The following is a 24,095-nucleotide window of genomic DNA, read 5'->3' on the forward strand; positions in this document are numbered from 1 at the left end:
AGAGTATACTGTATGTTCACTCACACACACACACACACACACACACACACACACACACACACACACACACACACACACACACACACACACACACACACACACACACACACACACACACACACACACACACACACACACACACACACACACACACACACACACACACACACACACACACACACACACACACACACACACACACACACACACACACACACACACACACACACACACACACACACACTTTCCAACATGGCAAAAGAAAAGTGAATTTCTATGACCCAGAAGCGCTAGGATATGCAGGCCGGCTTGTAGATGGTGGCTGATACAGTTCTTTCATTAAACTTGCTTTTTTTTTACCCTTAGGCTATGTGTCCACTAATAGCCTTTTTTTTCGAGGCGGACCGCTTTGAAAAAAGAAGAAAAAAAAATGCTTCAAGCGTCTTTCTGGGTCTCCCCAGAGCTCGCACCAGCCGCGGCTCCGCCCCTTCCTCGATGAGTTACATTGATGAGCGAGCTGCTTTCCAAAAAAGTTGAACTAGTTTCAACTTTATGAGCTGGGAGCGCTCCGCCAAAAACGCTGCCGTCGAGAGCTCATAAAACGCGAGGTGCGGCTCTGGTAAGAGGAGCATGCCTGACGCTTCTCCAGCATATAAATGAATGACAGAAAGGAGCTGACAACTCATAAAATGTCCCCTATGGACACAAGCCCTTATGATGTACTTCTGGTTACTCTGATACCTGGCAGGGGAACGAGGGATGCTAATCGAGAGACGATAGAGGTATCAGTCAATTCCATTGTTGTAGTTCCTCTAAATTGAGCGAGGGGTAGAGCCAGGGTGCGATCCACGGGGGAGCTGGGGCAGCCATGGCTCCCTTAGATCAGACATCAGCTCCCCTGAAAACATGATTTGTGAATCTTTGGGGGGTCTCTAAATTACTGAAAATAAATGCTACTTTTGCCATGCATTTCTCATTTTTCTGTAATTTTCTGTATCATCATCGTGTATAATAATAAACGTATGCTATTTTGGATGTATGATTAATGATTTGCGCACTAATTCACACATGTAATATGGCAACATGCATGCTATTCTTGCAATTACCATTCGGAGCGCGGCGGCGCTGCAGCCTGCACGCACGGCACAAATCAAAGCCGTTGTCGGTTACACCTGCTGCTGGTGCTGCTCCGGTGGCGGGGACTATTATATCTCTGACAACAACGCCCGGTGGAGTTAGTAAGTCAGGAGTCTGAGAGATAATCACAAGATACTGTAGACAGTGTTGGATGATGACTAACTAAATGGATACTTTTTTTTATCATGGAATGTGCTGTGGAAGCCCAGACCGTCCAAACATCAACAAGTGAGTTGTCTATGAGTTCTGTAGTTACTGAAACTGATTGAATATATGACAGGATTCAAGAGGTTTATTTGTCACATACATACATACACAAGGCCTACCTACTACAGGCTACAGTAACGTCTGCGATCACAGTATCCGACTGTCCGACTCCGCCCTGCGAGGTGCACCCCCCCCCCCCCCCCCCCCCCCCCCCGCAAAAAGGAACCTTGGCTCACCCAAAGACCATGCTATGGTTCGCACACTGGGTAAATTAGCTTCCACCGCCCATGTTTCTGAGCAGAGATTGCTCTGGCCAGCCATACAGAAAGAATTAATTATTTATGCCTCAATCTGGTAAACTAGTTTAATGTTGCTTTGCGGTGGGACTCCCTTTTAAACAAGCGTGCGCACGCACATACACACTCACCGTGTCAACCTGCCGCAGCACCGTCCCCTCTCCGAAGAACATAGGTTTGCGGGCATCCACCAGAATCAAGTCAAAGTAAGACTGCCAGGGTCTGTGGGGTGTTCCAATCTGCAATACACATCTACACTCAGCACGCCTCACTGACAAGCTGTCACACATCAAACTGCCTCGAGAAGACGATAAACTTCAGAGACTCTTGGTCCAAAGTAACTTCCTGGAGCATGCAAAGATATCGGACAATTACTTCATTAACGACTACAGAAGGCAGGAGGCACCCGCATCTTCCTCAGAGTCAAACCGTACATTCAAACCAAAACATCGGACGCTGATGAAGATTCACGAGGGTGGAAATGTTTTCTATGATGAAGTGGCTGCACTATGTCCGTGTCCAGTTATTTACTTCAGACCATCACCTTCTCCAGGCTGCCCCCACCCGACAGCAGAGCATGGGACTACATTTCCATTTCACATGGGGTCGTTTGAGTGTGAAACTTAACTTAAAACATAATAATGTATCAAGGGAAAACCACACTGTTGTCAATCATCTGCCTGCTTCACCTTTGGACCGTGAGGGAAGTCGAACAGGTAGGTCATGATTTTCTGAAAGAAGACAGGTCAAAGGTCACAAATCATTGACACTCATGTTTCAGACATTTAGCAGATGTCTCAAACCAAATTACAATAAGTGCAAACTATAGAGTCACATCAACCTAGTATCCAGTCACGACTTGTTTGGAGCAAAGAATAATTAGCTAATTCGGCAGCACTTCATTCAGTACAATTATGAGGTGATTACTGTGCAGTAACATAGAAATAAACACAAATGGTCATTTCTGCTAACATCCGGTAATGACAAGTAATTATTTGTAATTATGAACGTGTGCTTTTTCCTGTAAGCCATACTGCATATGGTGTACCGTAATATTAAATACTAATAGAAGCCTTGCATTGAATGTTGTATTGTTATTTTTTCTTCCAACATGGCTGCCTGTAACCATTGGTAAAAGAAAATACCTCATTTCTATGCAGTGGTAGAGTAGGTAAAACACAGGGACAAAATTATATTACTGTTCTATTGTTACTAGTTTACAAGATCCTGTAATAAGACACTTAATCGTTACATTACTGTTGTTATATTTTCTCATAGATATCAACACATCCATTGTTTCTTCCAACATGGAGGAAAACGGGCATTCTAAACTCGTCACCATTTCCCCCCGCCCCACGTTCTCTCCTCTCCTGCCCCCCCCCCCCCCCCACCCCCCTTGGTTTTCCCTTACTCTCCTCCCGACTGTCTCCCCTACTCACTCCCGTATTTGTTATCCGTTACTCGTGGTTTTATGTTTCCTGTGTATTCTTATTGTCCTCCATTTCCCTGTGGTTCAGTTTCTTTGTTTTCTTTGTTTCTTTTTTGCCTATTGTCAGCGACTTTGGGTCTTTGAAAAGCGCTATACAAAATAAATAAATTATTATTTATTATTAAACAATCTGTGCAAAGCTTCTATTCTATTTAGCTCACCTGTGTATATTTGTGGTCACTGTTGGTGGCCAGGAACACTTTGGCCACTTCATTCATTCGACTGAGGAGGAGCGGGAGCTTCGGCTTGGTGGAGGAAAAGAAACGCAGTCAAAAGATGTTCCAGAATATGTATCTAGGCAGACGGCACTGAGGTGACGTACTTACATCCTTCACCACGTACTTCTCCAGGTTTTCAACTGTCTTTTCTTTTAAAGATCCCTGTGAAAACCAAAAATTAAAAAAGGCAGAAATGGGGACTCGTGAATAAAGCATTGGCCGTGGAGTTATGCAAGATTGGTAGGAAGGAAGGAACACGTGGAAAGTATTTTAAGTGAAGGCGATGTCCTGTTGAACATGGGTGATCGGCTGTCCCCTGCCCTCCCTCAGATCCCTGCATGACTCCAGGGCGCTGAAGAGGGCACTGAAGATCATGGCCGACCCCTCCCACCCCGGACACAGCCTCTTCACCCTGCTCCCCTCTGGGAGAAGGCTGCGGATCCCAAAGGCTGTGAAAGCTTGTCATAGAGTAATGCCTCAGGACCCCCCCCCCCCCAAGTGACACTGGCACAATAATATCAATGACACTGGCAAGAATTCTGCACTGGGACTGACCTGGAACTCTGCACTGCACTTTACACTTTATATATATATATATTTATTCAAATGATAAATCCTGCACTGCACTGTCTTTGTACTGTTGTTATGTGAAAAGAAAATGTTATGGAAAAATGCATACTCTGTATCGCTGAGACAATTACCAATGTGGTTACACATATGGCTTAATAAAGGAATCTGAATCTGAATCACAGCTGTGCATTTCTTTAAAAGGTGCTGGTGACTGCAGGAGTCATCAATGTCCATGAATACAAATAATTTCACAGCACACAGAAAAGCCTTCGGACTGACTTCTTATTTAAATATGACACATTGTATAGTAAAAGAAATTGCAAGTAAAATAATGACAAAAGGGAAAGAAGTGTTTCTACCCTAAAGTGAACCCAGTCCACAGCGTCACGAACATCCTGGAACATGCTCTTATAGGACATGAAGAGGTCACCATCTTTGAAACCTGTCGGACAACTACAAGGAATGCAACAATGGTGTGAATACAACAACACACGTTACTATTATTATATGCTGATGGCAACATTGCGGTTGGTAATATAAAACACGTTCAATGAACCTGTACTTGTATACGGAAGCGTGCTGTACCTTGTGTATCTGGAGCAGTTGCTGAAGAAATCAACCAAGCAAGCAAAGAGGTAGGTTTCTGGACAAGAAGGAAAAAGAACAGATGGCGGTGTCTTATAAGACAAATGCATCAATATCTGAACATCAATATGTACCATAAATGAGAAATAACAATGATATGCAGGGAGGATGAAAGCACTACTAATACCACTAGAATGAAAGCACCACTGAGACCACTAGAATGAAAGCACTACTAAGACCACTAGAATGAAAGCACTAGCAAGACCACTAGAATGAAAGCACTACTGAGTAGGGATGGGTACCTTTCACATTTGAACCGATACCGGTACCGGTACCGGTACCTGTGAATCGATACCGGTACCCAACGGTACCTTTTTTCGGTACTTTAAAAAAAAAAAAAAAAAAAAAAAAAAAAAATTATTAATTTTTTTTTTAACTTTTTTTTTTTAACTTTTTTCTTTTCATGTCAACGTTCACACGCACAATATATGCTTACCTAGGATTTGACTTGATTCAACAACAAAGCAGTCGGAGCAATGACAAGCCGAAAACTGTCGAAATTTAATTTACCTACCTCAGTCGTAAAAAAAAATCCAAACTTCAAATAACTACAATTTCGACAGTTTTCGGCTTGTCATTGCTCCGACTGCTTTGTTGTTGAATCAAGTCAAATCCTAGGTAAGCATATATTGTGCGTGTGAACGTTGACATGAAAAGAAAAAAGTAAAAAAAAAAAAAAAAAAGTAAAAAAAAAAAAAAAAAAAAAAAAAATTTCTTTATTTTTTTTTTATTTTTTTTTCGGTTTCTCACTTGATTCGATACTCGGTAGTACCGACGTGTTTCGGTTCGGTACCTCAAAAGTACCGAATTCGGTACCCATCCCTACTACTGAGACCACTAGAATGAAAGCACTACTGAGACCACTAGAATAAAAGCACTACTGAGACCACTAGAATGAAAGCACTACCAAGACCACTAGAATGAAAGCACTACCAAGACCACTAGAATAAAAGCAGTACTGAGACCACTAGAATGAAAGCACTACTAAGACCACTAGAATGAAAGCATTAGTAAGACCACCAGAATGAAAGCACTACTAAGACCACCCGACAGTGACTCGGTGGTAGAGCATTTTACTGGAAAATACTGGAAAATTAAACACTGTCAAAACTAAGGGAAATAAATATTATAATATGACATTTTGGCCATGATATCATCCAGCCCTAGTATATGTAGAGAGCTACTCTAACCTGCAAAGGCAAAAAGCAGTTGCTTTTGTAAGGCAGTGAATGTGTTGATGTACCGGGGAGGTTGAACAGTGTGTTGAGGATGTAGATTCGCTCCATGTCTCCACGCTGGATGAACTTGTTGGGGTACATTTCTGTGGTCTCAGGCCTGGAGGGAAGGACAGAGAGGGGACTGACTGATGCATGATTGATTGATTGATTGATTGAAAACTTGAATTAACAGATTGCAGAATGGGTACAGTACAGTACAGCTCAATACACACAATTGTTAAGGGAATGCAGACCAGAGAAAGACTTTCGTCTTGTTTACATCAGCGTCCCCCATTTTCAATTCATAATGACATACACAACATACAGATATAATAATCTAATCTAATCATGACATTTATGACATACATGACATACAGATATACAGTACTGTTAAACAGAGATCCTAACAGTAAATATATACATACGAGGGGGAGGGAACACATTAGGAGGGGGTGGGTGGGTGGAAGTAAATATATACATACGAGGGGGAGGGAACACATTAGGAGGGGGTGGGTGGGAGGGCGGTTCAGACATTTACGGGGGCCAATTTCGAATTGCAGCCTCCCGTAGGTGCTCTTTGAGAGCGGTTTTGAAGGTGGGTAGTGATTCACATTTTTTACGGCTGTGGGTAGGGCGTTCCACATTGATGTGGCATAATTACGGAACGTGTTTAGTCCCTTGTTTGAGCTGAATCTGGGTTGGACATGATTTGTGGAACTCCCTCGGGTGTTGTGGTTGTGGTATTCACTGACCTTTGGGAAGTATTTCGACATGTACATGGGTACCTTGGTGGTGTAGTGTATCTTGTAGACCAGGCCCATTGCAAGTTGCTGTACTCTGTCGTCTACTATAAGCCATCCTAGGTTGTCAAAATGGGCAGGGGTGAGGTGGGCTCTAGGAGTAAGGTCAAGCAGTAGTCTGACCAGTTTGTTTTGTGATGTTTGTAATCTTGTTTTTAGTGCCTATGAGGTGCTTTGGTACCATTTGAGGTGCTTTGGTACCATGAGGTGCAAGCATAGTTGTAGTACCCTTGAATGAGTGCTCCTGTTAAGAGTCTTCAGGTATTTATGTTTACCAGAGAGGAGATCCGGTACAAGAATCTTGTTCGTTGGTTGACTTTTTTTATTACATTGGATGCCATCTTGTCACAGGAAAGATTTGCCTCTAGGATGGAACCCAGGTATGTAATTTCATCTTTCCTTGTGACAATATTGTCACCCACTGTAACAGAGAAGCCGTTGGTCTTGCCGAGTTTGTTATTTGATCCGAAGAGAATGGACTCTGTTTTACCCAGGTGTACTGCAGGGATTAAAGCAAAAAAAAATCTCCTGACTGAACCTTTTTTCAGGCCAAGTCATATTCTTATTTTAACCTCCACCTATTTTTTTTTAATAGCGTTAGCGTTTTAAGGGAGCCTACTTGTAGAGCCTACTGTCCTGACTGTGACTATAGACCCTACTGTTGTGGTTGTTGTGCCAGACAGGGAGGCTGTGTGCTGGAGAGCGTGAATGCAAGTCTTGTGGCTAGCTTCTGATTGATGGCAAGCTAGCACCCTTTTCCCTTTACTTTGAACCATGAACTAAACGGCTTGTTATCATACAAACAAGGGACTAAACACGTTTCGCAATTATGCCACAACAACAATGGACAGTCTCCTCCCCACCGTTTGTATATATTTTTTTACCACCCACCCACCCCCTCCTAATGTACAGTCTCCTCCTCATCATATGTATATATTTACTGTTAGGATCTCTGAGTAACAGTACTGTATATTTGCATATCGTATATGTGACAAATGTAACAGTACTATATACCTGTAAGTCATGTATGTCCCTATGTCATAAATGTCATGATGTCATGTATGTTGTGTATGTCATAAATGTCACTATGAATTGAAAATGGGGGACCCTGATGATGTAAACAAGACAAACATCTTTCTCTGGTCTGCATCCCCTTAACAATTGTGTGTATTGCTACTGGATTTACCAGATCCAGAGTGAATGAATGAATGAAAACTTTATTTAATACACGAGACCCTCTTCTTGGGACCAAGTAAGGTTTCGTCGATAATCCAATGTACAGTATTGAGCCGTACTGTATTGTACCAATTCTGCAATCTGTTAATAAAATTTTCAATCAATCAATCAATATTTAACAGATTGCAAAATGGGTACAATACAGTACGGCTCAATACAAATTGTTAAGGGGATGCAGACCAGAGAAAGACGTGTCTTGTTTACATCATCAGGGTCTCCCATTTTCAATTCAGTGACATTTATGACATTACACAACATTGACATCATGACATTTATGGCATAGGGACATACATGACATACTACAGGTATATAGTAATGTTACATTTGTGACATATATGATATGCAAATATACAGTAATGTTACCCATAGATCCTGACAGAGATTATATACATTATGATGGGGAGGAGACTGCACATTAGGAGGAGGGGGTGGTAGAAAAAAGATACATACGGTGGGGAGAGAATATACGGTGGGGAGGAGGCTGTCTACACAGATACACCTGTGTGATGTTGCTACTGTACGGAGTTAAGCTCACAACCACAACAGGGGACTCACGTATTTGTACTGTGAAGTAACGGTTAACGGTTTTGATCATGGTGTTTACATCGTTTCTTAGTCCGTTTCTTTGTATTTTGAGTTCTTCCACGTGGGCTTGGAGAACACTGTTTGAGCTTTTGGCAAGCTTTGTCAGTCTTTGTCCAATCAAAGGACTTAGAGGAGTGCTTCTCAATGTTTTGTTTTAAGGGGGTTCCCGGAAAAAACATGGAATAGTTCAATTTCACTATTTAATTCACTAGAAGTTAAAGGAACACGCCAACATTTGGGGAAATGAGCTTACCGTCTTTTCCAGAGAGAGAAAAGAAGATATGTACCAGTTTCCTCTCTGTGCGTTCAGCAGAAAGCTATCTGGCTGCATGTTAGCCTAGCTTAGCACAATGAATGGAAGCGGACATGGCCGGTTAGCCTTCGGGAGAGGTGTTAGTTGGACAATGCCTGTAAATTGTATTTAACACTGGAAAGTATTTTCTTTTGTTTTTTGTTTTCTGTTTCTTTGCTTGCATGTAATTTTAGCCATCTTAATTGTTAGTTTCATTATGCATTGTGTGTTGAGTACTGACTTTTAATAATTTTGTTTTGCAATAATAATTGTTTTTGTATGTTTTTTTTTGTGTGGACCCCAGGAAGACAAGCTGGTTGCTATGGCACCAGCGAATGGGGATCCATAATATAATAAAATAAAATAAAATCTCACCCCCTCATGAAGTTGAAGCCGTGTACACAGACCAGGATGTTGCCATACGTATCCACTTTCAGAAGGTTACCATACATCTTGTCAAACACCAGACCTCTGCAGATGGAGATATGGGGGGAGGGGGGAGATGGGGAGGGAGAAAGGTGTGAAAGAGACAGAGAGAATATTTGATATACATAGTATCACATATCCATAGTGAACAGAGAGAGAGAAATTTTATATACAGTATATAGTATCACATATCCATAATGGACAGAAAGAGAGAGAGATTTCATATATATTGTATCACATATCAGGTACAGCAAGGCGAAATTCTGCACAGAGCATCCTGACTGGATGCATCACCGCCCGGTATGGGACCTGCTCTACCCTCAACTGCAAAGCGCTACAGAGGGTCGTAAGAATAGAGAATCCAGGACACATACAACAGAGCCTTGGGGCCTGGACCAGCAGGCTCCAGGACAGTGTTTTCCCCCTCAGGCAGTAAGGCTCATAAACAAATAACAGCTTGCTGCCTGTCTGCCCACTACTCACTCACTCACTGTACTGTGACTGTCGTATTACAATTTAGTGCTATTACCGTGTCTCTGCTGCCACTTGCACATACTACACCTGTACTGTGATTATAATACTGTGACTATTATTAGAACGCGGTGCTACTTTATTGTTGTCTCTTCTGCTACTTTGCACACACTACATCTGGACTGTGATTGTATTGTAATTTAGTGCTATTATTACTGTTGTTTTTACTGCTGCTTTGCACACACGACACCCATGCTGTGGTTGTTATCTTGTAGTCTAGAGCTACCATATTGTTGTTCTGTTGCCACTTTGCACAGATTACAGCCACAATGTGATTATTGAAAATGAGTGTATTGCAGGTTAGAGCTAACAAGCTAGAGCTTGTATTCTTTTTAATGCCATTTCTATTGCTTTTTTCTTTCTTCCGACGTCATCTGATGGCGCTGCTACAAGGTAATGTATGCTCTGTATGAGAGATGTGACACATTTAAATTGTGCAATCATTTTTAAGTTCTAGTCTAGAATCTACATGTAGTTTAATTACTCCCCCATTATGTGATTAAAGACATAAAGGTTAATTTATCCCTTTGGAAGAATAGATATTGTATCTCAACGGGACCTTCCTGGCTAAATAAAAGATAAATGTGTATTTTAGTAATGATTTCAAATGGCCCATAATGTGCCCTTCATGACATGAATATCACATTATTTCAGATGGTGATATCAATATGAATTTGATACACTGTCCAGCTCTAATCTGTTGCATTTTTTTTTTACAAATAAAATCACAAATTTTACTGCTAGTGTGGACGGAGAGAGAGAGAAGGTGGAAGCTTTACTACTTCATGCATTCACCCGACTGGGAGCGTTAACCCTTTCAGTGAACAGCGGTGGGCTTTCCCAGACCAACCTGGTGGGGAACGCGGGGTCATAGACGAAGTTAAGCAGCTCCTGTGGGTATCCGATGGACACCAGGCGCTCCACGGTCAGGTCAAACCCCAGGGACTCGTACTCAGGAGACTTATACACTGGAGCAGGACAGGGGGACAAAGTCAGCATAATGTACCTACAGCAACGGTTCTCAAACTATGGGGCGCGACCCAAAGTGGGGTCGTGGGTAGGTGACAGTGGGGTTGGCGCATTGGCAAGTAAAATGTTTTTCTTTTTATGTTCTGGCACCATATTTTGGCTAAATATGCCTCGTTTTATAAATGTGTATTGATAACATAGTGCTGTAATTACATTTTCTAATAAATATGCATGATCAAGATTCAAGATTCAAGAGATTTATTTGTCACATACATACACGAGACACGTAGGGAAATGAAGGTGGCCATACCCACCTTGATTGTAGAATAGATACATAATAGAATAAAATAAATAATAAAGACATGATAAAGTATACTAAGATAAAATACAATACAATGCTAAGCTTATGAATTAAGGTAATGAGTCTTATATACACTACTATACAATATACAGTTATGCTATGTAACTATACTATACTAACTATACTTTAGTATACTAACTAACTATATGTTTTATAAAGTGACCTTTGCTTTTTCCTAAAGTGACCTGTAGTGTGTTTGTGTGTGAGTGAGAGAATGCAGGAAGTGTGGTGTGTGTGTGTGTGTGTGTGTGTCATTGGGCCTCATTTACGAAGCAATATAAGAACAGATTTCGTTCTTAACTAGAATTTCTTCTTATTTTGTTCTTACCTGGGATTCAGCAATGTTTTCTTATTTTTGCTTTTCTCTTAGGCAAGACCAAATTTCTAAGAGTGGTTGAGAGCACTCTTACCCAGATAAGAAACTCTTACCCAGATGAGAAACATTTTTAAAAGCCTACCATTCATAATAATAATACATTTATATAGCGCTTTTCCTAATGCTCAAAGACACTTAACTTATTTTTTTTTATCTACTTTTTCTCCCATTTTCTATTTTTCTCCCATCCCAATTTCATATTGTCCAATTCTACCTTCCCCTGTCTCGAACGCTGTTAGGCCATGCCTCCCACAGGTCGGCTGCAATGTGGACCAAGCCTTGCATCACGTGTCCCCTCCGGTACACGAGGAGGCAGCTGTCGCATCTTTTCACCTGAACAGCGCGATCTCTCAGCGGCGAGGGTCTGTGTGGGAGGGACACACCGCCCTCGTTGCTTCCTGATTCTGCTGCGCAGGCGCACCAACCGACCTGTAGGAGTCGCTGTCCACAGCGTCCAATCCCCACCCACCAGCTTCCCACCCCCTAATACTGCCAATTGTATTAGTATGAACGACCAGCCAAGCTGGTAGCAATGCAGAGAGCTGGGCTCTAACCCAGCATCTCCTGCATTAGTGGCGAGCACCTTTCCCACTGCGCCACTTAGCCACCCCCACTCAAAGACACTTTACACAACAAACAATACAATACAGTTTTAGTAGAGAAAATAAAATATATATAAAAAGGTGAGAGAGGAAGGAGTTCATAGGTTGAAAGCAAACCATTGGTCAATTGCCCCCAAATACGACTTTATAAACCCAGAACTTTTCAATAATAATAATAATTATTATTATAACTTATTACGTGCGTTCTGCTTCTGAAATGGATTATATATTGCTGTTAGAACAGTTGCTCTGGCCATACGCATAGAACGCATATTTACAACCTCTCCTCTCGGACGTGCGCTAAAAGGCTGCCTCGCTTTAAAGCCATTTATTTATCCTGTTGAATGGGTCAGCATGCAATGCCGAACCTCTCAAGCTGTTTTGCAGATGCCTCATTCGCCTTATAAGGAGCAGGCGAGGCATGTCTGTATGCAAATGAATTGAGTGCGAACACACATTTCAATTTAAGAACAGGTGGGATTCATCATTCAACACACCTGGGTAAGAGCGGATTTGGACTTTAAGAACGGCTTGATGAATGTGGCGGTGGCTTTTCTTATTTTTCTCTCAACAGACAGGTAAGAAAGAATATAAGAAAAATAATAAGAGAGTATTGGTGAATGAGGCCGATCATTGTTCAGTGTTCTGATGGCCTGGGGGAAGAAGCTGAGTCTGAGTCTCTCTGTTCTTGCAGCATGTATGTGGAGGCGCTTGCCTGACCGCAGCAGCTTGAACTGGCTATTGTTGGGGTGGTGAGGGTCCTTCATTATTCTGCAGGCTCTGGATTTGCACCTCCTGTTGTACAAGTCCTGCAGGGGTGGTAGTGCAATACCCGTAGTACGCTGAGCGCACTACTCTCTGCAGAGCCTCCCTGTCCTGGCCAGTGCAGTTGCCAAACCAGGCAGTGATGTTCCCAGTCAGGATGCTCTCCACAGCCCCAGAGTAGAAGGACTGGAGTATCTTCCCTGATACTTTGAATTTCCTGAGTTGTCTCAGGTGGTAGAGGCTCTGCTTCACCTTTTTTTAACACAGTGTCTGTGTGTGTTGTCCATGTCAGGTCCCCTGTGATGTGGACTCCCAGGTACTTACAACAACTGCTCACCCTGTCCACAATATTCCCATTTATCCACAGTGGTGTGTGTGTCCCCAGAGTGCCAGGACATCAACCTCCTCCCGGTAGGCCTTCTCATCGTTGTCAGAGATCAGGCCCACCACCACGTGTTGTCCGCAAACTTCACTATGGAGTTGGAGGAGCTGAACCTGGCCACACAGTCATGTGTGTACAGCGAATACAGCAGGGGGCTGAGGACACAGCCCTGGGGGGACCATCAAGTTCAACAACGTGTGCTTTTATTTTGTTATTCCTTAATTCCACATTGAAATGACGCGATACAGGTGTGGGGTCGCCAAATAAAATCCTAAATAAAATGGGGTCGTGGTATAAACAATTTTGAGAACCCCTGACCTACAGTATAGCCTGATTCAATGGAATGTTTGATGTGTTGCAAAGGCAAGACCTAAAAACTACAGTGGATTTCCTGTTGGCTTTGCTGCAGTGCTTGCTGATATCAAGTCATAGCCAAGTTGAACAGTTTAGAATAGAGAACATTCCTTTCCTATTATGTGAAAGTCGCAAATAATACCGGTTCAGCATCTTTTCCCATTAATTATGGTCAGAGAAGATGTAACTCATTGCTTGGCTGTAGTGACGGCAGGATGATTTGTGTTGGTTTCCATTTTCAAGTTGAAACCGTAGATGCTGAGGTGGGCAGTGTAAGTTTGAGGAGTGACATAGACAGAGATATATGTACTGTAGGTAGATACTAGATCCCAAGGCAAGAACACTTTTACATTAATTTGTAATTTGCAGATAGTAGGAGTGGTTAAGGTTAGGGATAGGTTTATAAACTACTTTTAAGGTGAAAATGATGAAGAGTTGTGGCTTTGCAGCTTTGGCCAACAAGTGAGGACGCCCAATAAAAGGCAAATGCTGTTATTATTGCTGTGAATTCCCGGGGGAGATAAAACGGGCGACAAAGGATGGCTAAATGCTCAAGGTCCGGCGAGCAGGAGCGGGACATAATCTTCACTATGTGGGGGCAGAAGAAGATGTATGGAACTATGGATACGGAGCAGAGTAAAAATGTATAAATGTTTCATGGGTGGTTCAGTGAATCATCATCAGCCTCAATTCTTGTAATAAACTGATCATATGGGTTGTCTGTGATTCAGGGAACTCTAGGACACGAGCCTAGTAACAGGCCGCATTCTACCATTTTCTACAGAATTCTGTGACTTGAGGGTTTTGAATACTGGATCCTGCTACGCTGGTACTCTCACTCATGATGTGTCTTCATTGTTCTGATCTGAAAGTAGAACTGATTTAAAAATATCTACTTGCAAATATTTTTACTGATAGCGATAGTGAAGGGAATGATCATTTTTGCATCATTATTCTCATTTTCATTGAAATACATACTGAAATGATCATGATGTGATTTTTTGCACACAAACACACATCACCTCTCAGTTCCTTTTTTTTTAATCTTTTTCCCCCTCCATTTTCAGATTTTTTCTCCCATCCCACTGTTAGTCGTTATGCCAATTCCCAACCCCCTTCCTGGTTGTTGCGCACCCCCCCTACTGTTGGTCCGGGAGGCCGGAGACTGTCACATGTTTTCCTCCGACACACGTGCAGCCAGCCGGCAGCCAGCCTGGCAGCGCAGATTCTCACCGAGAGAGTGTAACGTGTGGAAGGTCGCACTACCTCTCTCCAGATCCTACCCTCGCTGTGCAGGCGCCCCGACCGAACTGTAGGGGTCGCTGTCCACAACGCCCAGGACCCACCCACGGCTTCCCTCCCCCTAACTCAGCCAAACAAGTTAGTATAGCGATCAGCCCAAGCCAAGGCAATGCTGACTCTCCGGGAGTCGAGACCGCAGCCTCTTGCATTGGTGACGAGCACAATCTCCTCTACGCCACCTGACCGCCCCCCCCCCCCCCCCCCCCCCCCCCCCCCTCTCAGTTCTTAACCTTTCACCCTGCTGTGTTCCCTGGGTTATGTGGGGCAAAGGTAAAGATTGGGTTACTGCAGAGAGTGAAGGTCCAACTTGGACACAGCATTGATTGATTGATTGAAAATTGTATTAACAGATTGCAGAATGGGTACAATACAGTACAGCTCAATACGGATGCAGACCAGAAAAGAACTTTCGTCTTGTTTACATCAGGGTCCCCCATTTTCAATTCATCATAACATATATGACATACATGGCATACAGATAGACAGTACTGCTACATCTATACATTTATGACATACCAGATTTACAAATACAGTACTGTTTGTGATACAAGAAGAGTCTAAAAAAGAGAGTATATACATTTGACGAAGAAAGTACATTGGAGGAGGTTGGTAGGTAGGAGGTTGGTAGGCGGGGTGGAGGGGGGGGTTGGGTAGGTGGGGTGGGGGGGAAACTGTACATTGGAGGTGGTGTGGTGTGGGGGGGGGGTTGGGTAGGCGGGGTGGGGGGGTGGGGTAACTGTACATTGGATTATCGACGAAACCTTACTTGGTCCCAAGAAGAGGGTCTTGTGTATTATTGGGTTTAATAGGACATTTATTGTACATTGGAGGGGGTTGCGTTAGGACATTTACAGGGGCCAGTTTCGAATTGCAGTCTCTCGTAGGTGCTCTTTGAGAGTGGTTTTGAAAGTGGGTAGTGATTCACATTCCTTTACAGCTTTGGGTAGGGCGTTCCACATTGATGAGGCATAATTGCGAAACGTGTTTAGTCCCTTGTTTGAGCCGAATCTGGGTTAAACATGATTTGTGGAGCTCCATCTGGTGTTGTAGTCGTGGTATTCACTGACCTTTGGGAAGTATTTTGACATGTACATGGGTACCTTGGTCGTGTAGTGTATCTTGTAGACCAGGCCCATTGCAAGTTGCTGTACTCTTGTCTTCTACTCTAAGCCATCCTAGGTTGTCAAAGTGGGCAGGGGTGAGGTGGGCTCTAGGAGTAAGGTCAAGCAGTACGGGCTGAACGATTAATGGGTTTTAAATTGAAATCGCGATTTGGAATGATGCAAATTATTTAATTTTTTTAACCAGGAAGTCCCATTGAGATACAAGATCTCCTTTGCAAGTTTATTTTAGCCGCATTTTACAATAAACCTCTGCGGGGCTGCTTAAAAAAAATATTATAATCGCAAATTTAATTGCTATCGCAATATCTGTCAGAAAAATCGCAATTAGATTATTTCCCAAAATCGTGCAGCCCTAAGCAGTAGTCTGACCAGTTTGTTTTGTGATGTTTGTAATTTTGTTTTAGCGCCTTTGAGGTGCTTTGGTACCATGAGGTGCAACAGTCCAACAGGGGTAGAACGGTTCACAAAAATCACGGTTCAGTTCATATCACGGTTTTCGGTTCGGTACAGGTCAGTGGGGAGATATTATAGATGGCTTTCATGAATCTGAATAACTTTCTCATTCCGGTGTAATCAAAGTTGTGGGCAGTTTGGTAACTTTGCACTGGAGTCTATCTATCCCTCTATGTAGGACTATAGTAGACGTGACAATTCTGCCTCGTGTCTGTTCCAAATTTGGAAATGACCTGTTACTGAAGTGACTATGAGTGGAAGTATTAACGTTGTGGCTCGACGTTATGCACTGGAATAACAAACGCGACTGCATTGGGCTGCATATAGTTTGCTATAAATAACAACATTAAGGATTTGGTTATGGATTTTGGCCCTGTCGGAATCTAAATACAGAGGTTGTTTTGTGTAAAAACACATTCCCGGATCGGTCCTTCTCCGGACCGGAGCGATGTGAACTGATCCATAACGTTACAATTATTGACAGTCGCTGTTTAATCCATCTCTATCGTAGGCAGAACTAAATGTGTAATGCGCCCAAACAGCAGACTTAAACAATGCTGGAGAATATGACCGTGTTATATTAGAGAGGTGAAAGGCGTAAACAGGTCAAGTAGGGCGAGAGGTTAATGATGTGTGTGCAGTGTGTGGACAGTGTCATCATGTTCACTCAGGGAGAACCAAGCTGGCCAACAAGCTGGCCAACATGAACGAGGGAGCAGGACTAAGCTATAAAAAGGTCCTTCAATGTAGTAGTTCAGTATGACTAGAGGTTATACATTCTACAGATGCCTGCTGTCGTGTATGTATCCTGATTTAGAGCACAGTCTTTATACAGTCACCGCTAGGCCAATATAGAGGTGAGGAAGTTGGCACTGCCGGATACAGAATTCCGCAGAGCTGGACGTGGTCCATCAATGTTTGTTTGGAATGAAAACGCAATAACGTGAACATGGGAGTTACCGGTGGAGATATTTCAAATAATGATAATACGGAAACATGGGTTTTTACACCAAATACAATAATTGAAGCCTTTACAAACATCTCCACTTGGTAAGGGAGTCAACAAGTTCTGGTTGACACAAACACACCATTGGATAATGATTGGTTTACTCTTGCACATGACTCAGAAGCATCTCAGATACATTTTGTTCAGGGGGGACAGGGGGGAACAAGGCCGATATGAATACTGTAGGTCAGCAGGCTGTTTGGGACAAGGCCAGTATGAGTATTGTACTCACCAGGTGATTATTTTGCATAGTGTTCAACATTAGCGTAGCTTACAATTGCCATGTGTTGAGGTTAAAATAAGCTTTTGAGACTGAACTCACCTGCCAAAGTGTAATCCATATCAAAACCGAAGCACTTGATCTTCTCCATGGCCAAGCTTCGGTTGACAAATACTCTGGTAAGAGAAATACAGCCCATCAACGCATGAAACAAGGCAACCAAAGTGAAACGCTGCAAAAATCAAATCAAGCTAATAACAGCTACGGTAGTCATAGCCTTTCCTCATTGTCACTCTGTACCTCATACTAAATATTTAAATTTGGTAATGAAGAATCTATCATATATACCGGTATTATAATTATGCATATGGTGTTTATTCTAAAGGGAACTGGGAGAATAAAGAAAAAAAACATAGAAAAAAAGCTAAATATATTATACAAATAAATATATAAGAATCAAATAAATATATAATACAAATAAGAATTAGACACTTAGGTTTTACTTGCATCACTTTGATTTGAAATATGTAGGTTTGTTAAATGCTGCTATTTTATATTTGGTATTTTTTTAGGGGGAATTACCACAAAGTCACTCAAATCCAATAAAATAACCACAACAGCAACAAGCATGCAATTCTGTTGGTTATATTGACAGCCAAGAACATCTGAACTGAAAGCTTCCCAGCCACACCAATGTTTAACTCTGCCAGCATCTGGGCGGCTACGTGGCGTAGTGGGCAAGGCACTCGCCACGAAATGCTGGAGACGCTGGGCTCGTCAGTTCGAGCCCAGCGCTCCACATTTGCTTTCAGTTTAGCTGGTCGTCCGTACTAATACACATTGGCCGTATTAGGGGGTGGGAAACTGATGGGTGGGGATCGGGCGTTGTGGACAGCGACTCCTACAGGTCGGTTGGTGCGCCTGCGCAGTAGAATCAGGAAGTGTCGGGGGCAGCGTGAGCCTCCCACGCGTTACTCCTCGCCACTGAGAGATCAAGCTGCGCAGGTGAGAAGATGCGACTGCTGTTACCTCAAGTACCGGAGGGGACTTGTGCTATGTATGACTTAGTCCACATTGCAGCCGGCTTGTGGGAGGCAAGAAACAGCGTCCGTGAGAGGGGAGGGTTGAATTGGATGATACGAAATTGGGATGGGAGAAAATATAGAAAATGGGAGAAAAAGTGGATAAAAAAAAAACTGCCAGCATCTAAAGTCTCCATAGTAGTTCAGAATTTAGAAATGTTTCTTTTATGTAGGCTTTAGTGATGATGATACGAAGCCTGTGGAACTAGTTCAGGCAGTCACCTCGAGTGGTGATGTGTCAGCTAGCCTATCAGTCACACCAGTGACCAGTCTGCATGTGTCAGCTAGCCTATCACACCAGTGACCAGTCTGCATGTGTCAGCTAGCCTATCACATCATTCTGAGGTTTCCATTCAGATGGAGCGAGCGATGACTCAAGACGGGCGTCAATGGACAGGGAGGGTGGCATTATTGAGGAGTAGAAACGTGAACAGGGATGCAGGGAGAAGGGAGAAGGAAACGAAGAGCTCACACCAAGAACTCACGATGACCAGCGACTACCATCGCCATGGAGAAACTACAACAACCCGTCCCTCACACACTTAGCATCAGCATGAATGGATTTCCATGAGAGATGGATGGAGAATCAATTCACGTCATGGACATCAAAAAGGAGGGGGGGGGGGGGGGGGGGTGTCATTCAGTCAGTAGGCGCAGTTTTCAAAAACAAAGGTGGTGGCGTACCTCATTGCAGGATGAGCCAGATCCCTTGGAAAGCTTTGCAATAAAGAATAAATTGTGCGATGATGACAGTGTGAGAGGATGCAGTCCTTGCCTGCCCTTTCTCTTTTTTTTTGTATTTTATTTTATTTTTTGCCTGCCCTTTCTCTGAAGTCTCACCACTAGTGATAGACTGACTAATCAGGCCGATATCTGGCATTTGGAAATAATTAGTATCGGCTGAAGTTTTTTTCCATCCATTTATTTAGTTTGATACATTTGTTTATTTAAAAGAAAAAAGGAATAGTGCATAAAATATGGGTGTTTTTGTTTCTAATTTATAATTATGAAATAATTTATCTCTAAATATCGGTATGGCCATTGCAAACCCCATATTGGTCGACCACTACTCTCCACACTGCTGCTTGATTTACCAGTCCCATTCACAAGATGAGGACTGTTTATTAGCCTGTAATGAATAGCCTCCACATTATCCACACTCTCCAGGAATTGCCTGTGCTAGCAACACACAACACAGACATAAGACACATTACATACCCGGAAATTTCGGAACCACCAACGTTTTATGATGGATATGGATAGTACGGGTCTCCAGCACTCAGAAACTGCCGGATGCTAAGTTGTAAATGTTGGGCAACTTTATTTATTTGCATAATTAGCCTACATTTGCATAATCGTCTAAATGGAAATCTCAGAAACTACTTGATCAATTTCAACAATGTTGGAGTTGTTTTGGTGGTTATTCGGGATGCTGAATCCATATGATACTTAAGAGAAGAAAAAAGTTTCAAAATTGCAATATTTACTGGAATTTACCAAATTCCTACTCATTTTGGTGCCATTTCTTTTATGAATTTTCAGTTTATAAATGTTTCAGAAGATGCTGAATTTATAGATCATTTTCATGGAATGTTCAATCGTAAACAGAATGATAATGATAATAATAACTTTAATTTGGGGCGGCTGGGTGGCGCAGCGGATATTGCGCTCGTCACCAACGCAAGATACACCGGTTCGAATCCGGCTGTCGGCGTTGCCTCCGGCTTGGGCCGGCCGTCATACTAACTCAATTGGCAGAGTTAGCGGGTGGGAAGTCGAAGGGTGGTAGTCTGGTCGTTGTGAACAGCTTGGGGCGCCTGCACAGCAAAGTCAGGAAAATGGCAGGGGCAGTGTGAGCCTCCTTCACGTTACTCCTCGCCAAATGAGAGTCCGCGCTGGCAGCTGAAAAGATGTGACAGGCTGCCTCCACATGTATCGGAGGGGACATGTGATGAAAGGCTTCTATCCTCCCTACAACCGGCCAGTGGGGGGCATATGCGAGCAACGATCAGGACAGGGGAGGGAGAATTGGCACGGGAGGTAAAATTGGGATGGGGAGAAAAATCACGTAAAGAAGGAGAAAAAAAGTAGATAAAAAAACATTTTAACTTTAATTTGTAGAGCGCCTAATGGGGTACTCTAGGCGCTTATGCTTGGTTACTGGGGTAACTGCTGCAGTTGAGTTCTGCCATGAGTCCACGTGGCAGCGGAGCAGTTTGCTGCCACAACTAGAAACTATTCTATTGGATTTTTGTATGTGACTGTTACCTTATAAAATGTCCTCAGAACCCCAGTTCCTAGCCTTGACTGAGACTTCAGTGCGCTAATCGTTAACGCAAAACTTCCAAGTGAGTAGTGGCTAATTTGCACCATGATCTCATTCCTACTGTGGCAACAAGCAACTGCAGCTGCAGCAAATACAGACCCCTGATTTTCAAGGATTGTTGTTTCAATGCAAGTAAGTTGAGAAAATGATGTCATACTCGTTGATGCATCGCAACGCATCTACCACGTGGTGTGGCCATCGCCAGGCACCGTTGCTGACCTCGCAGCTGGCATGGGGCACCGGCTTAAACGCTACATGATGAATTGAAAATGGGGGACCCTGATGTAAACAAGACGAACGTCTTTCTCTGGTCTGCATCCCCTTAACAATTGTGTGTATTGAGCCGTACTGTATTGTACCCATTCTGCAATCTGTTAATAAAATTTTCAATCAATCAATCACAACACTCAAACATGTGTCATCTTTGACCGCTATGAGCAAGTGTCTGCCAAAGACCATGAGAGGCAGAGAAGAGCTGGGGAGAGCTCCACAGAGTACCACCTTTCAGTGACAACTCCTCTACCTAGTCGCGAAAAAGTGATGAAGAACAAAGCTAACAAACGGAGACTGGGTGAGCTTCTGTGCACACACAGTATTAGGAGATCACATCACAATGGTTAGTAGAGCAGACAGCATTGTCACACATAACGAGGCCGATGTCTCCCTGATCTCATACATGCTGGATGCCACCATCAGTGGAGCTAAAACAGTCCGCATTCTCAGCAATGACACTGATGCGTTTGTCCTGATGGTCTACTGGTGCTGGAAGAGGGACATCACCTGTCATCTACAGATGGAGAGATGGGATGAGACTGTCCCCAACATAAATCTGACAGTAGAAAACCTTGGTGAGCAGTGTCGCTCCATCCTGGCTATCCATGCTCTCTCCGGATGTGACACCACCACCTCGTATCCATGTGGGAAAGGAAAGGTATCTGCGCTTAAGGCCATGACAGCAGTATCTGGTGATCTGCTTCACATCATTGGAGAGGAGGGAACTACAGATTCACAAATCACAGAGACAGTCTTCATGGCTCTGTACAACCAGAGAAGATCAGCATCTCTCAACAATGCCAGATATGAAATCTACCGAAAGCGCAAATCCCCCCAGCACTGAAGACACTGCCTCCGACAGACCTTAACGCTCTTCTCCATGGACGACGTGCCCAGGGATGCACGATATTGATTTTTTGACACAGATACCGATAACTTTATGCTCCTCAAGCCGATAACGATAACCGATATTTATTGTATTATAATCTTTTTTTTTTAAATGTATATATATATATATCAAATTTATTTTTATTTTTTTTAGTATTTATAAGCTCCGACGTCATCGGTACTGCTATCGGTACTCGAGAAATTATGGAGTTTTTTTTGAGGAATTTAAACGTCGCAAACTAATCTTGTTGGCCGCTTTCTATATCTCTCCTGCCTCGGTGTCTCTGCCTGCGCGAGGAGCGGGCTGTGTTCACACTCACTCACTCGCTCGCCCACTCACCCGCTCGCCCACCCACCCACCCGCCCACCCACCCACCCACCCACCCACCCACCCACCCACCCACCCACCCACCCACCCCACCCCCCACCCCCACCACACACACACACACACACACACACACACACACACACACACACACACACACACACACACACACACACACACACACACACACACACACACACACACACACACACACACACACACACACACACACACACACACACACACACACACACACACACACACACACACACACACACACACACACACACACACACACACACACACACACACACACACACACACACACACACACACACACACACGGGTGCTGCCGAGTACAGACAGCTCTGCTCTCATCATGGCAGACAGAACGAAACGTTCAAAAGTCTGGGTCTATTTTACTAAAGTCGATGCTGACAACGCTCGTTGCCACAAGTGCAACAAGACATTTGCCAGTAATGTATAAGCGCTGGTACTTGTCAATGTGGCTGGCGGGGAGCTAACGTTATTAGCCTGAGCTCCGAGTAGAATAATGGCCGACAATCCGGAGGTAAATAAACGAACGAGAGCTTCTGATTGGTGGTAAGAAGAAGAGGTGGGTGCAAGCGGTGGGACGTAATTGGCAGATCGACTGTCTGCCTCCGAATGTAGCGTGACTACGTCACAGCCAAGAAAGGGAGCGCTGGATTTGTGAAAAACTCCCTGTTCCTAAACCACACGCTGTCAGTACTGGCAAAACGGGAGGAGGCTATAATAAAAACAAGCGCCCTTCATCCAAATCCACCCACACCGGATTTCTTTTAACCAAAAAATGTATTATATATTATCGGAGCTATCAATAACGTTATCGGGTTTATCGGGATGACGTCATAATTGCTGATATCGGCCCGATAATTATCGTGCATCCCTAATCTACAGGTGCTGCTTTGGAAAGCAGCAGACCGCCCAGACCCACCAGCTGTAGTGTGGACATCACAGAGTTTGGATGGAACAAGAAGGAGGGTGAAAAGGAGGGAGAGGAAGTCATCATGCCTGTCCTGGATGCAAGCCCAGTTGCTCCGCCTGCCCTCTTGGAAATGATTAGTTGCAACTGCAAAGCAGGTTTGAAGCCATGTTTAAAAGCAAAGTGCAGCTGCGTAGCTGCAGGCCTGGCTTGTACCAACTACTGCTTCTGCAAAGGCAATGACAGCACATTGCCTTTGCACGTTGCAACTCACTGACACACTCGCAGAAAAAAGATGACATTAAAGTAAATTCAGAGGAAGATGAAGACAGTGGGGAGGAGTTTGATGATGAGGAGTTTAATGATGTGGATTCAGAGTTCTGAACACAGTAGCCACTTTCTGAGTGAGAAGTTTCAGGAAGACTTACAATCCAAAACAAGTAATTATCTACTACTATGTAGTAGGAGGAAGCGCATATTGTTATGTTGTGGCCTATATGCTTGAGTAATGTAAATACCTTTCTTTTGTTATTTCTGTTTTATTAAGCTATGTTATTGTACTCACCTGAACACTGACTGGTCTAGGAGAACATGGAGATACACCACCTGAACAACACTGACTGGTCTGGAGAGAACATGGAGATACACCACCTGAACACTGACTGGTCTGGAGA

At 43.4% G+C, this 24,095-nt stretch overlaps 1 protein-coding gene across 1 annotated transcript in view; it reads right to left on the reverse strand.

Annotated features, from left to right (window-relative positions):
* Window positions 1-24,095, reverse strand: part of nt5c2a (5'-nucleotidase, cytosolic IIa) — a 45,785-nt gene that overhangs the window by 17,309 nt on the left and 4,381 nt on the right. The window contains exons 3-12 of the mRNA XM_084321653.1: window positions 17,666-17,739; window positions 10,500-10,617; window positions 9,068-9,163; window positions 5,806-5,897; window positions 4,503-4,560; window positions 4,277-4,370; window positions 3,456-3,509; window positions 3,291-3,374; window positions 2,330-2,371; window positions 1,772-1,879 (exon numbers count right to left, since the gene is read on the reverse strand). Coding sequence (XP_084177779.1) covers window positions 1,772-1,879; window positions 2,330-2,371; window positions 3,291-3,374; window positions 3,456-3,509; window positions 4,277-4,370; window positions 4,503-4,560; window positions 5,806-5,897; window positions 9,068-9,163; window positions 10,500-10,617; window positions 17,666-17,739 — 820 coding nt within the window. The remainder of the gene's footprint in view (window positions 1-1,771; window positions 1,880-2,329; window positions 2,372-3,290; window positions 3,375-3,455; window positions 3,510-4,276; window positions 4,371-4,502; window positions 4,561-5,805; window positions 5,898-9,067; window positions 9,164-10,499; window positions 10,618-17,665; window positions 17,740-24,095) is intronic.

The sequence above is a fragment of the Notolepis coatsorum genome, assembly GCF_963971535.1.
Source record: "Notolepis coatsorum genome assembly, chromosome: 9".
In the NCBI taxonomy this organism is placed as follows: domain Eukaryota; kingdom Metazoa; phylum Chordata; class Actinopteri; order Aulopiformes; family Paralepididae; genus Notolepis; species Notolepis coatsorum.